General features: G+C 42.6%; 2 protein-coding genes and 1 long non-coding RNA gene across 4 annotated transcripts in view; 2 read left to right on the forward strand and 1 right to left on the reverse strand.

Moving 5' to 3' along the window:
* Positions 1-7,118, forward strand: part of fam20cb (FAM20C golgi associated secretory pathway kinase b) — a 44,923-nt gene extending 37,805 nt beyond the window's left edge. Inside the window, exon 12 of the mRNA XM_077738298.1 lies at positions 5,822-7,118. Coding sequence (XP_077594424.1) covers positions 5,822-5,908 — 87 coding nt within the window. The 3' untranslated portion in view covers positions 5,909-7,118. The remainder of the gene's footprint in view (positions 1-5,821) is intronic.
* Positions 148-5,018, reverse strand: LOC144211814 (uncharacterized). The gene is made up of 4 exons (XR_013329662.1): positions 4,688-5,018; positions 4,547-4,591; positions 4,368-4,435; positions 148-410 (listed from the first exon to the last, which is right to left on the reverse strand). It is a non-coding gene; the product is annotated as an uncharacterized LOC144211814 (long non-coding RNA).
* A 146-nt stretch (positions 7,119-7,264) lies between the features above and the next one.
* Positions 7,265-10,545, forward strand: foxl3 (forkhead box L3). 2 transcript variants are annotated; one of them, XM_077738303.1, is made up of 4 exons: positions 7,265-7,880; positions 8,292-8,330; positions 8,831-8,999; positions 9,071-10,545. In XM_077738303.1, exons 2-4 carry the CDS (start codon positions 8,311-8,313, stop codon positions 9,440-9,442), a joined length of 561 nt encoding a protein of 186 aa, XP_077594429.1. In that variant the 5' UTR covers positions 7,265-7,880; positions 8,292-8,310; the 3' UTR covers positions 9,443-10,545. The 2 variants fall into 2 exon arrangements, with proteins under 2 accessions (XP_077594429.1, XP_077594428.1); XM_077738302.1 differs by lacking the exon at positions 7,265-7,880 and having other exon boundaries at positions 8,094-8,330.
* The last annotated feature ends 366 nt before the right edge of the window (positions 10,546-10,911 follow it).

Below are 10,911 nucleotides of genomic sequence, written 5' to 3' on the forward strand. Positions count from 1 at the left end.
AGAAAGGAGCAAAAGCAACAAAACGAGCAGAGTGGAATGAGATACAGCTACCGGGAGGAAACTTGAATCGAGTTAACTTGGTTGTGAGAGCTAAAACAGATTCAAAAACTGGAACCACACACAGGAAAACTGCCACAGGATGGGGAACCCTTGCAGACTTGGATTGAGGCAGAGAACATGTAGTTTCACCCCAAGGTCATCCTCTGTAGTCTGGAACTGAAGAGAAAATAGCAGCAGAGCAGAACTCCTTGTCTCCACTTCCGGCCTGGTAAGCGCCAACAACTCTTCCAACTTCATCCCAACATCAAGACTCTCTACAACACCACCATTGAGACAATGTTCAAGAATTTGGCTGATCTTTTCCAAGGCTCATGAAGGAAAGGTTCAGGTTGGAAGTGTCGAAAGAATGGCTGAAAAGAAGAAGATTAAATAAGCTAGGCAGTGTAATTGAATAAAAGAATATGCGAAAAAGAACAAAGTACACAATAAAGAATTAAGAAATAAAGTCCTCTGACACTCCCTTTATTTGTGAGCAGTTAGTGGAATTGAACCCACTCCAACTCTACCCCTTCCCCCTACCACTCTACCTGTTAGTAGATCTGATCCTACTACTGACACGCTCCCTACTTGAGAGCTGTTAGTGGATTTGACCACACTTCTGATACTCTGTTTATGAGTGGATTTGAACCCACTCCGACTCTACCCTTTCCCCCTACTACTTCCCCTGCTAGTGGATATGACCCCACTACTGATACTCTCTTTATTTGAGAGCTGTGAGTGGATTTGAACCCACTCCTGATTTGAACTTCACCATCTCAAGTTCTGAGCTTTGTGTGGGATTTGAACCCACTCCTGGTTTGAACTTCACCATCTCAAGTTCTGAGCAGTATCTTTGCCACTGGACCACAGTGACTTCTGAACTTTACAATTTGGAAGTTATATTTATCCTTTTCCTTACTTCAACAAAGAATTTGAGAAATGTTAAGAGTGGAATTGAACCCACTCCTGATTTCATCTTGTGTCCACCTTGGCTTCTTGGAAGTTATATTTATCCTTTCATTCCACTCTTTGCAATTTTCAAATTGTTTGTTGAGGAAATGAAAAGGATAAATATAACTTCCAAATTGGAAAGTTCAGAAGTCACTGTGGTCTAGTGGCAAAGACAATGGGTCAGAAGCCAAGGTGGACACAAGTTCAAATCAGGAGTGGGTTCAATTCCACTGTTTGCCATTTCTCAAATTCTTTGTTGAAGTAAGGAAAAGGATAAATATAACTTCCAAATTGTAAAGTTCGGAAGTCACTGTGGTCCAGTGGCTAAGACAATGGGTCAGAAGCCACGGTGGACACAAGTTCAAATCAGGAGTGGGTTCAATTCCGCTGTTTGCCATTTCTCAAATTCTTTGTTGAAGTAAGGAAAAGGATAAATATAACTCCCAAATTGTAAAGTTCAGAAGTCACTGTGGTCCAGTGGCAAAGATACTGCTCAGAACTTGAGATGGTGAAGTTCAAACCAGGAGTGGGTTCAAATCCCACACAAAGCTCAGAACTTGAGATGGTAAAGTTCAAATCAGGAGTGGGTTCAAATCCACTCACAGCTCTCAAATAAAGAGAGTATCAAAAGTGGGGTCAAATCCACTAACAGGGGTAGTAGGGGGAAGGGGTAATGGTGGAGTGGGTTCAAATCCACTCACAGCTCTCAAATATAGAGAGTATCAGTAGTGGGGTCAAATCCACTAACAGGGGAAGTAGTAGGGCAAGGTGTAGAGTGGGAGTGGGTTCAAATCCACTCACAGAGTGTCACAAGTGGGGTCAAATCCACTAACAGCTCTCAAATAGGGAGAGTGACAGTAGTGGGGTCAAATCCACTAACAGGTAGAGTAAGAGGGGGGAGGGGATAGAGTAAGAGGGGGAGGATAGGGTAGGAGGAGGTAGAGGGGGGAGAGGATAGGGTAGGAGGAGGTAGAGGGGGGAGAGGATAAGGTAGGAGGAGGTAGAGGAGGAAGAGTAAGAGGGGGAGAGGATAGGGTAGGAGGAGGTAGAGTAAGAGGGGGGGAGGATAGGGTAGGAGGAGGTAGAGGGGATAGAGTAAGAGGGGGGAGATGATAGGGTAGGAGGAGGTAAAGTAAGAGGGGGGAGAGGATATGGTAGGAGGAGGTAGAGGGGATAAAGTAAGAGGGGTGAGGTTAGAGTAGGAGGAGTTAGAGGAGGTAGAGGGGTAGAGTAAGAGGGGGGAGGATAGAGTAGGAGGGGTTAGAGGAGGTAGAGGGGTAGAGTAAGAGGGGGGAGAGGATAGGGTAGGAGGAGGCAGAGAAGGTAGAGTAAGAGGGGGGAGAGGATAGGGTAGGAGGAGGTAGAGTAAGAGGGGGGAAAGGATAGGGTAGGAGGAGGCAGAGGAGGAGTGATAGTAAGAGGGGTTAGGGGATAGAATAGGAGAAGGTAGAGGGAGTAGAGTAGGAGAGGGGAGGTAGAGTAGGAGAGGGGAGGGGGAGGTAGAGTAGGAGAGGGGAGGGGGAGGCAGAGTAGGAGAGGAGAGGGGGAGGTACAGTAGGAGAGGAGAGGGTAGTGGGAGGTATAGGAGGAGAGGGGAGGGGGAGGTAAAGTTGGGTAGGAGAGGAGAGGGGGGTAGAGTAGGAGAGGAGAAGGTAGGGGGAGGTAGACTAGGAGAGGAGAGGGTAGGGGGAGGTAGACTAGGAGAGGAGAGGGTAGGGGGAGGTAGAGTAGGAGAGGAGAGGGTAGGGGAAGGTAAAGTAGGAGAGGGGAGGGTAGGGAGAGGTACAGTAGGAGAGGAGAGGGTAGGGGTAGGGGGAGGAGAGGAGAGGGTAGTGGGATATTTAGTCATAAATAAAACAAAAATACTTATACTCCCCAAACTTTTACCATCGTTTAGTATATCAGTCCATACAACCTCTTCTTGTCCGCGTGCTATTTCCCTTCCCCTCTCCTACTCTTCCTCCCCCTCCCCTCTCCTACTCTACCTCCCCCTCCCCTCTCCTACTCTACCTCCCCCTCCCCTCTCCTACTCTACCTCCCCCTCCCCTCTCCTACTCTACCTCCCCCTCCCCTCTCCTACTCTACCTCCCCCTCCCCTCTCCTACTCTACCTCCCCTTCCCCTCTCCTACTCTACCTCCCCCTCCCCTCTCCTACTCTACCTCCCCCTCCCCTCACCGACTTTACTCTCTCTACCTCCTCCTATTCTATCCCCTAACCCCTCTTACTTACTATCCCTCCTCTGCCTGCTCCTACCCTATCCTTTCCCCCCTCTTACTCTATCCCCTCTACCTCCTCCTACCCTATCCTCTCCCCCCTCTTACTCTATCCCCTCTACCTCTTCCTACCCTATCCTCTCCCCCCTCTTACTCTACCTTCTCTGCCTCCTCCTACCATATCCTCTCCCCCCTCTTACTCTACCTTTCTACCTCCTCTAACTCCTCCTACCCTATCCTCTCCCCCTCTACCTCCTCCTACCCTATCCTCTCCCCCTCTTACTCTTCCTCCTCTACATCCTCCTACCCTAGCCTCTCCCCCCTCTACCTCCTCCTACCCTATCCTCTCCCCCCTCTACCTCCTCCTACCCTATCCTCCCCCCTCTTACTCTATCCCCTCCCCCCTCTTACTCTATCCCCTCCCCCCTCTTACTCTATCCCCTCCCCCCTCTTACTCTATCCCCTCCCCCCTCTTACTCTATCTGTTAGTGGATTTGACCCCACTCGTGACACTCTGTTTGTGAGTGGATTTGAACCCACTCCGACACTACCCCTTCCCCCTACTACTCCCCCTGTTAGTGGATTTGACCCCACTTTTGATACTCTCTTTACTTGAGAGCTGTTAGTGGATTTGACCCCACTTTTGATTTGAACTTCACCATCTCAAGTTCTGAGCTTTGTGTGGGATTCGAACCCACTCCTGGTTTGAACTTCACCATCTCAAGTTCTGAGCAGTATCTTTGCCACTGGACCACAGTGGCTTCTGAACTTTACAATTTGGAAGTTATATTTATCCTTTTCATTACCTCAACAAAGAATTTGAGAATTGCAAAGAGTGGAATCGAACCCACTCCTGATTTGAACTTGTGTCCACCTTGGCTTCTGACCCATTGTCTTTGCCACTAGACCACAGTGACTTCTGAACTTTACAATTTGGAAGTTATATTTATCCTTTTCCTTACTTCAACAAAGAATTTGAGAAATGTTAAGAGTGGAATCGAACCCACTCCTGATTTGAACTTGTGTCCTCCTTGGCTTCTGACCCATTGTCTTTGCCACTAGACCACAGTGACTTGTGAACTTTACAATATGGAAGTTATATTTATCCTTTTCCTTACTTCAACAAAAAATTTGAGAAATGCAAAGAGTGGAATTGAACTCACCCCTGATTTGAACTTGTGTCCACCTTGACTTCTGACCCAGTGTCTTTGCCACTAGACCACAGTGACTCCTGAAATGTAGAAATTGGAGGTTATATTTACCCTTTTCATTACCTCAGTAAAAAATGAGAAGATTGCAAAGAGTGGAATTGAACTCAATCCTGATTTGAACTGGTGTCCACCTTTAGCACTGATCCAATGTCCATGCCACTGGACCACAGCAACACCTGAAAAAGATTTATTGGAAGTTATATTTCTCCTCTCCATTTTTCAACTCCAATGGAAATGACACTGAGCATTTCAAGTGCTGGATTGGAACTCACTCCTGATTAAAAAATGTTCCCATCTCAGGTTTTGACCCAAAGTTTTTGCCACTGGACCACGGCAACAACTAGAATGAGACAGCCTCAGAAGTCAGATTTCTCCTCTTTATTACCTCAACTCCATTGGAAAAGACAATGAGCGTTCTAATTGCTGAATTGGAACTCACTCCTGATTTGAACTTATTTCCACCAAAGATTTATATACAGCATTTTTGTACCTATGATGATTACAAGAAATTTTCAAAAGTTATTTTTATCCTCTTCATTACCTTAACTCCATTGGTAAACAAGATGAGTACTCTAAGTGCTGGATTTGAACCTACTTCTTATTTGAACCAGTTCCCAATTCTCATTCTGACCCAATGTCTTTGCCACTGGACCACAGCAACAATTAGAAAAGAAGAAAATAGCCTGATTATACTATGTCATTTTTTAAAAGAAAAAAGCCTTACTACACTATGTTGTTTCTTTCCAAGAAAAATAGCCTTACTATACAATGTCATTTTAATTTTTTTAAAAAGCCTTCACTATGTAGTTTTTTACGTAAAATAGTCTTACTATACTATGCAGTTTTTTACATAAAATTGCCTTACTATACTATGCAGTTTTTTTTTTTTACATGAAATAGCCTTACTATACTATGTTGAATTTACTTTAATTTTTTACGTTAAAAATTCTTACTATACTGTCTTTTTACATTAAAGCATTACTACTGTTGTTTTTTTACGTAAACAAAGCCTTTCTATACTATGTCATTTTTTATGTCAAAAAAGCCTTACTTTACTATCTCGTTTTTTTACATTAAAAAGCCTTACTATACTGTCTTTTTACGTTAAAGCCTTACTACTGTTGTTTTTTTACGTAAACAAAGCCTTACTATACTATGTCATTTTTTTTACGTAAAATAAACCTTACTATACTATGTCGTTTTTTACGTCAAAAAAGCCTATCTATACTATTTCGTTTTTTTACGTTAAATAGCCTTACTATACTGTCTTTTTACGTTAAACCATTACTACTGTTGTTTTTTTACGTAAACAAAGTCTTACTATACTATGTCATTTTTTAAGAAATAAAGCCATACTATACTATGTCATTTTTAAAAATAAATAACCATCTTTTTTTATGATGAAGGTTCTGCAGGTCTTGGCTGAATGCATTGAAAAAGAAGGCTACACGTACGTGGTAGAAGACGACATCCAAGGGAGTCAATGGACGTAGCACAGCAGGCCCAGAAGAAGGTAGCTTTGAGGACGGGTTCCACACCGAAGCTTTCTGAAAGTCGCCACAAATTTAACGCAGGTAACGGGCACTGTTGGGAAAATGAGCGTCAGACATTATGGGAAGCCTCCGCAAAAGACGCCAGACGATTGGACTGTCCAAGTATTGTAGAGAGACGCCTGGACTCCTCGTTCGTCTTTGTCTGGTTCGGGACCTTTTCTTGAATTCAGTGAATTCTGATGAACTGGTTGAAACTCTCCAAGCTGACATCGTCTTAGGTTTATCTCGTCCTACAAAAAGTCTTCAAATTGGAGTGCGGGTTAACTCCAAAATTTGTCCATTTCCATTAGCTGACTATTTATTGAAAAATCCTATTTATTGTTTAAAAATCAAACTAAGGCTCACCCATAACATTGCAGGTTTTGTCACTTCACCTTTAGCTCACAGGGGGCGACATTGTTCTGTAAAAAAAAAAAACAAGCAGCTTTAAAAGGTAAGAAAATGTAAACAATGTTGGGAAGAAAATGTTTACGTTCAAATGGGAACTGGTTTTATTTGCGTCAATTGTAAACACCAGCCACAACATTAGGGACACTTGTTCGTCGTAATTTGGTTTTATTTTTTAAATCAAATATATTTGTGCATTCCAAAATTTGCCTTAATGTGGCTCACTATCATTCTAGATATCCTGCACGAAAACAACCCAAAACTATACAGAATATGTCCAAAAAATTGATTAAAACTATTTTTAATGCCTTATTGCGCAGTAGGTGTACCTAATATTGTGGCCAGTGATGGTACCAAAAATCCGAATGTTACTCACATTCGTTTTCTTGTTTCTTTGTAATATATTTCACATCCTAAGATTATTTTTTGCGGATTGTACATTTCGTTCTGGGACGGCAGAGCTGTCAAGACGTAGTTTGGAAATTAAAATTTAATATATACCATAGGAAAAATCAAATCTAGTGCCTGTGCAACGGTAGAAACTTGAATGTCTGCTTTCATACATTTAATAGTTTCCCCCAATTCTAGAGATGGAGAAATCTTTACGCGCCATTTCTTGTGTCCGACATTTTATAAAGTCCTGTCGATACAATATGTCCGTATGTGTGACAATTCACAAAGTTAACAAACATTTTTTTTACTTTGAACTTAGGAATTTTTGGTTCCTTTCTTGGCATCACGTGCAATAAAAAGAAATACTGCATCATTTTTAGCATTTATTGTAAAAATAGTAGAGTTAATCCATCGAAAATAGCCTAATTGAACTGTCTTAACTTTTATAATCAATGTTTTATACTTTCCAGAACTTTCAAGGCCTTGAAAATGATGCTAAAACCCTCAACCAGCCCACACACTAAGACCCCCTGGCAGACCTCGTGGGTGTTTTCCCTACTCAGACTCTCATGAGACCCTCACAATTGCCCCGGTTTAAAAACCCCTTCAAAAATACACATCCCCTCTATTTTATTTTTAAGTTCGCGGAAGCAATTTACAGTCATTACAGAGCATTTACAGATAGCATCTTCCAAAACGTCCCGTTGTTGACCAAATGTCTGCCAGAGCGGACACACAATTCTACCAAAGCGTAGAGTTAAGAAGAACAAAACAAGTCCAAAAATGGCTTTGTTTGTTGTTTGTATTTTAGACGTTTCAAGTCGATGGAGAAGATCCCGAAGAAAAAGCCAAATAAAACAGAAAAGTCGCCTCCCAGAGTAACGAAAAGACCACCCAGAAGACTTCGTAGGAGTGTTTTGGTCCTCCCCGTAGATAAGCAGAATGCTACTGTTAGACGGTCTAGGCTGAGTACTACAGAAGCGTGGAGTCCACTTAAGAAAAACCACTAAATGATGATGGATGACGCCCACTGTTGGTAAAGCTTGATCTTTTTGACGAATTGGAGGTCGTGGATCGGTCAACTTCTTCCAAAACAAACCCATCAACATCAGAAAACTTCCCCAAAATCAACGTACGTAATTGATAAACTACCGAAACTATCGTAGAGCAATTAAATAGAATATATTGCATATGTACTACTTACTCAAAATGTACAAAAACGGTAAGTGGCTGTTTTTGTATTTGCTTGTCTTAATTACGAAGCTATTTGAGGGAGGGAGAGTGGGTGAGGAAGGGGGTGTTGAGGATGTTGTGGTGGGTACTGGGGGAGGAGGCCGTCACTGGGGTGGGTTGGGAGGGATGGAGCCAGTTCCCAGTGGACGTCAGGCGGCCAAGCCGAACGCCACGGGAATCTGGAACGTACGCGGTCTGGAGGTTTTTTGGGGGGGAATCGTCGCAAGTTAAAACAAGTCGACATGTTTGATGCTTCTCATTACCCTTTTAACTGTTTTAACTATGATGGAGATTCGTACGCTTCCTGCAGTACGGAGCAGGAGAAGAAGATGTGCCGACCTGCCTACAGGTAAGAAAGGCAAACTTAATTATCTTATTTTTTGTTCTTGTAAAAGTGACTTGAAGACTTGGTTTTTCTTGTCTTTTGAGTAGTATGTCAAACGAAAGGGTTTAAAAGTTAGTTTGTATTTTCAAATTGATACGTAGTACTTAAAAAATTAACGTCAAAAGCGCGGGTTAAGATGTGAGATTACATTTGAAGCAATTCATAATTTACTCTGAGTCGTTTGGGGAAAAAATGATTCTTTACAATGTAAATACTTTCAGGAAAAATATTTTATTTCAAGTTTCATGGCAATTTCATTTGTTCATCTGACTTAGAGTAACATAAAATACATACTGGAAACATTTAATACAAATTTGGGCATTTCTTTGTTAAGTATGAATGTAAAGCTTTAATACTTGTGTCACGTTCCTTCAAAAAGAAGAATTTAAACTATAATTCTGAATTTACAACATGTTTTTTCAACTCTATGTGTCGCCTAACGGCACTCACCTACGTATGCACAGCTACATCGCCCTGATCGCCATGGCCATCCAGCAGAGCCCCGAACAGAGGGTGACCTTATCAGGCATCTACGACTTCATCATGCGAAGGTTCCCTTACTACCGTTCCAACCAACGAGCCTGGCAGAACTCCATCCGGCACAACCTGTCCCTCAACAGCTGCTTCATCAAGGTACCTGTACACACTTTAACACTTTAGATGAACCCACCCCAGTCCTCACCTCATGGCTTTTTCTGCGGCAGGTTCCCAGGACGGAAGGTAACGACAAAGGCAAAGGCAACTTTTGGACTTTTGCCAGCGGGTGCCAATCCATGCTGGACCTCTTCGAGAACGGGAACTTTCGTCGTCGGCGGCGCCGGAGGAACACCAAGATGGGTCTTCGCCCGTCTGGGGAGGCTCCCCTCCGGGCCGGACGCCTCTCTGCCGCTCTCTGCCCCCTGAATCCCCAGAGGCCCCGTGCGTCCCCAGTCCCAGACGTCCCGGTCCCGCCTCCAGCCCCCAAGCCACAATCGGAGATCAAGTTCAGCATTGACTACATTCTGTCTACGCCTGGGACCAGATCCTCCCACGTAGGACCGGGACAACATCTCAACCTGCACTTCTGGACCCTGTGACGACAGCAAACTTGGAGAATAAAGACGAACAAAGTCATTTCGTAGACTGAAAGAAGGAAAGAGGAACCATACCATATTCATCACCATCTCTAAAACATACTGGGACATGATGTTGGGTTGCTTGACGGACAAAATGCAAACAGTTCCAGTTTGCATGTTTCCTGGCTTTAGTTTAGAAACGGGTTGATAATGATTTCATCTAACATGTGACGTACTTATCTTTGCATGCTCAGTAAAAACAGATGGCAAACTCAACAAGTGTCGTTTAGCAATAACGTGACGGTGTTGGAACTAGGATTCATACCATTACACTTAACTTGACGATTTACTTACCCAATAGCACCCTAAACAACGACACCATGTAAACTCCATACAAGTGGACCAACCTAGATTTGTACCATAACACATAACTTAACATTTTACTTACCCAATAGCACCCTAAACACCGAAAACATGTAAACTCCATACAAGTAGACCAACCAGGATTCAGACTCAACTTAACGTTTTACTTACCAGATAGCACCCAAGACACCGAAAACATGTAAACTCCATACAAGTAGACAAACCAGGATTCAGACTCAACTTAACGTTTTACTTACCAGATAGCACCCTAGACAACGAAAACATGTAAACTGCATACAAGTGGACCAACCAAGATTCATACCATTACACATAACTTACCATTTTACTTACCCAATGGCACCATAGACACCGAAAACATGTAAACTCCATACAAGTAGACCAACCAGAATTCATACCATTACACATAACACGATGTTTTACTTACCCAATAGCACCCTAAACACCGAAAACATGTAAACTCCATACAAGTAGACAAACCAGGATTCAGACTCAACTTAACGTTTTACTTACCAGATACCACCCTAGACAACGAAAACATGTAAACTCCATACAAGTGGACCAACCAAGATTCGTACCATTACACATAACTTACCATTTTACTTACCCAATGGCACCATAGACACCGAAAACATGTAAACTCCATACAAATAGACCAACCAGAATTCATACCATTACACATATCTTGATGTTTTACTTACCCAATAGCACCCTAAACACCGAAAACATGTTAACCTCATACAAATAGACCAACCAAGATTCATACCATTACACATAACAACAGTTTACTTACCCAATAGCACCCTAAACACCGAAAACATGTAAACTGCATACAAGTAGACCACGCAAGATTCGTACCATTACACATAGCTTAAGGTTTAACTTACCCAATAGCACCCTAAACACCGAAGTAGACCAACCAAATTCGTACCATTACACACAACTTAACATTTTACTTACCCAATAGCACCCTAAACACCGAAAACATGTAAACTCCATACAAGTGGACCAACCTGGATTCGTACAATTACACACAACTTAACATTTTACTTACCCAATAGCACCTTCAACACCGAAAACCTGTAAACTCCATATAAGTGTACCAACCA

The sequence above is a fragment of the Stigmatopora nigra genome, chromosome 18, assembly GCF_051989575.1.
Source record: "Stigmatopora nigra isolate UIUO_SnigA chromosome 18, RoL_Snig_1.1, whole genome shotgun sequence".
Lineage (NCBI taxonomy): Eukaryota > Metazoa > Chordata > Actinopteri > Syngnathiformes > Syngnathidae > Stigmatopora > Stigmatopora nigra.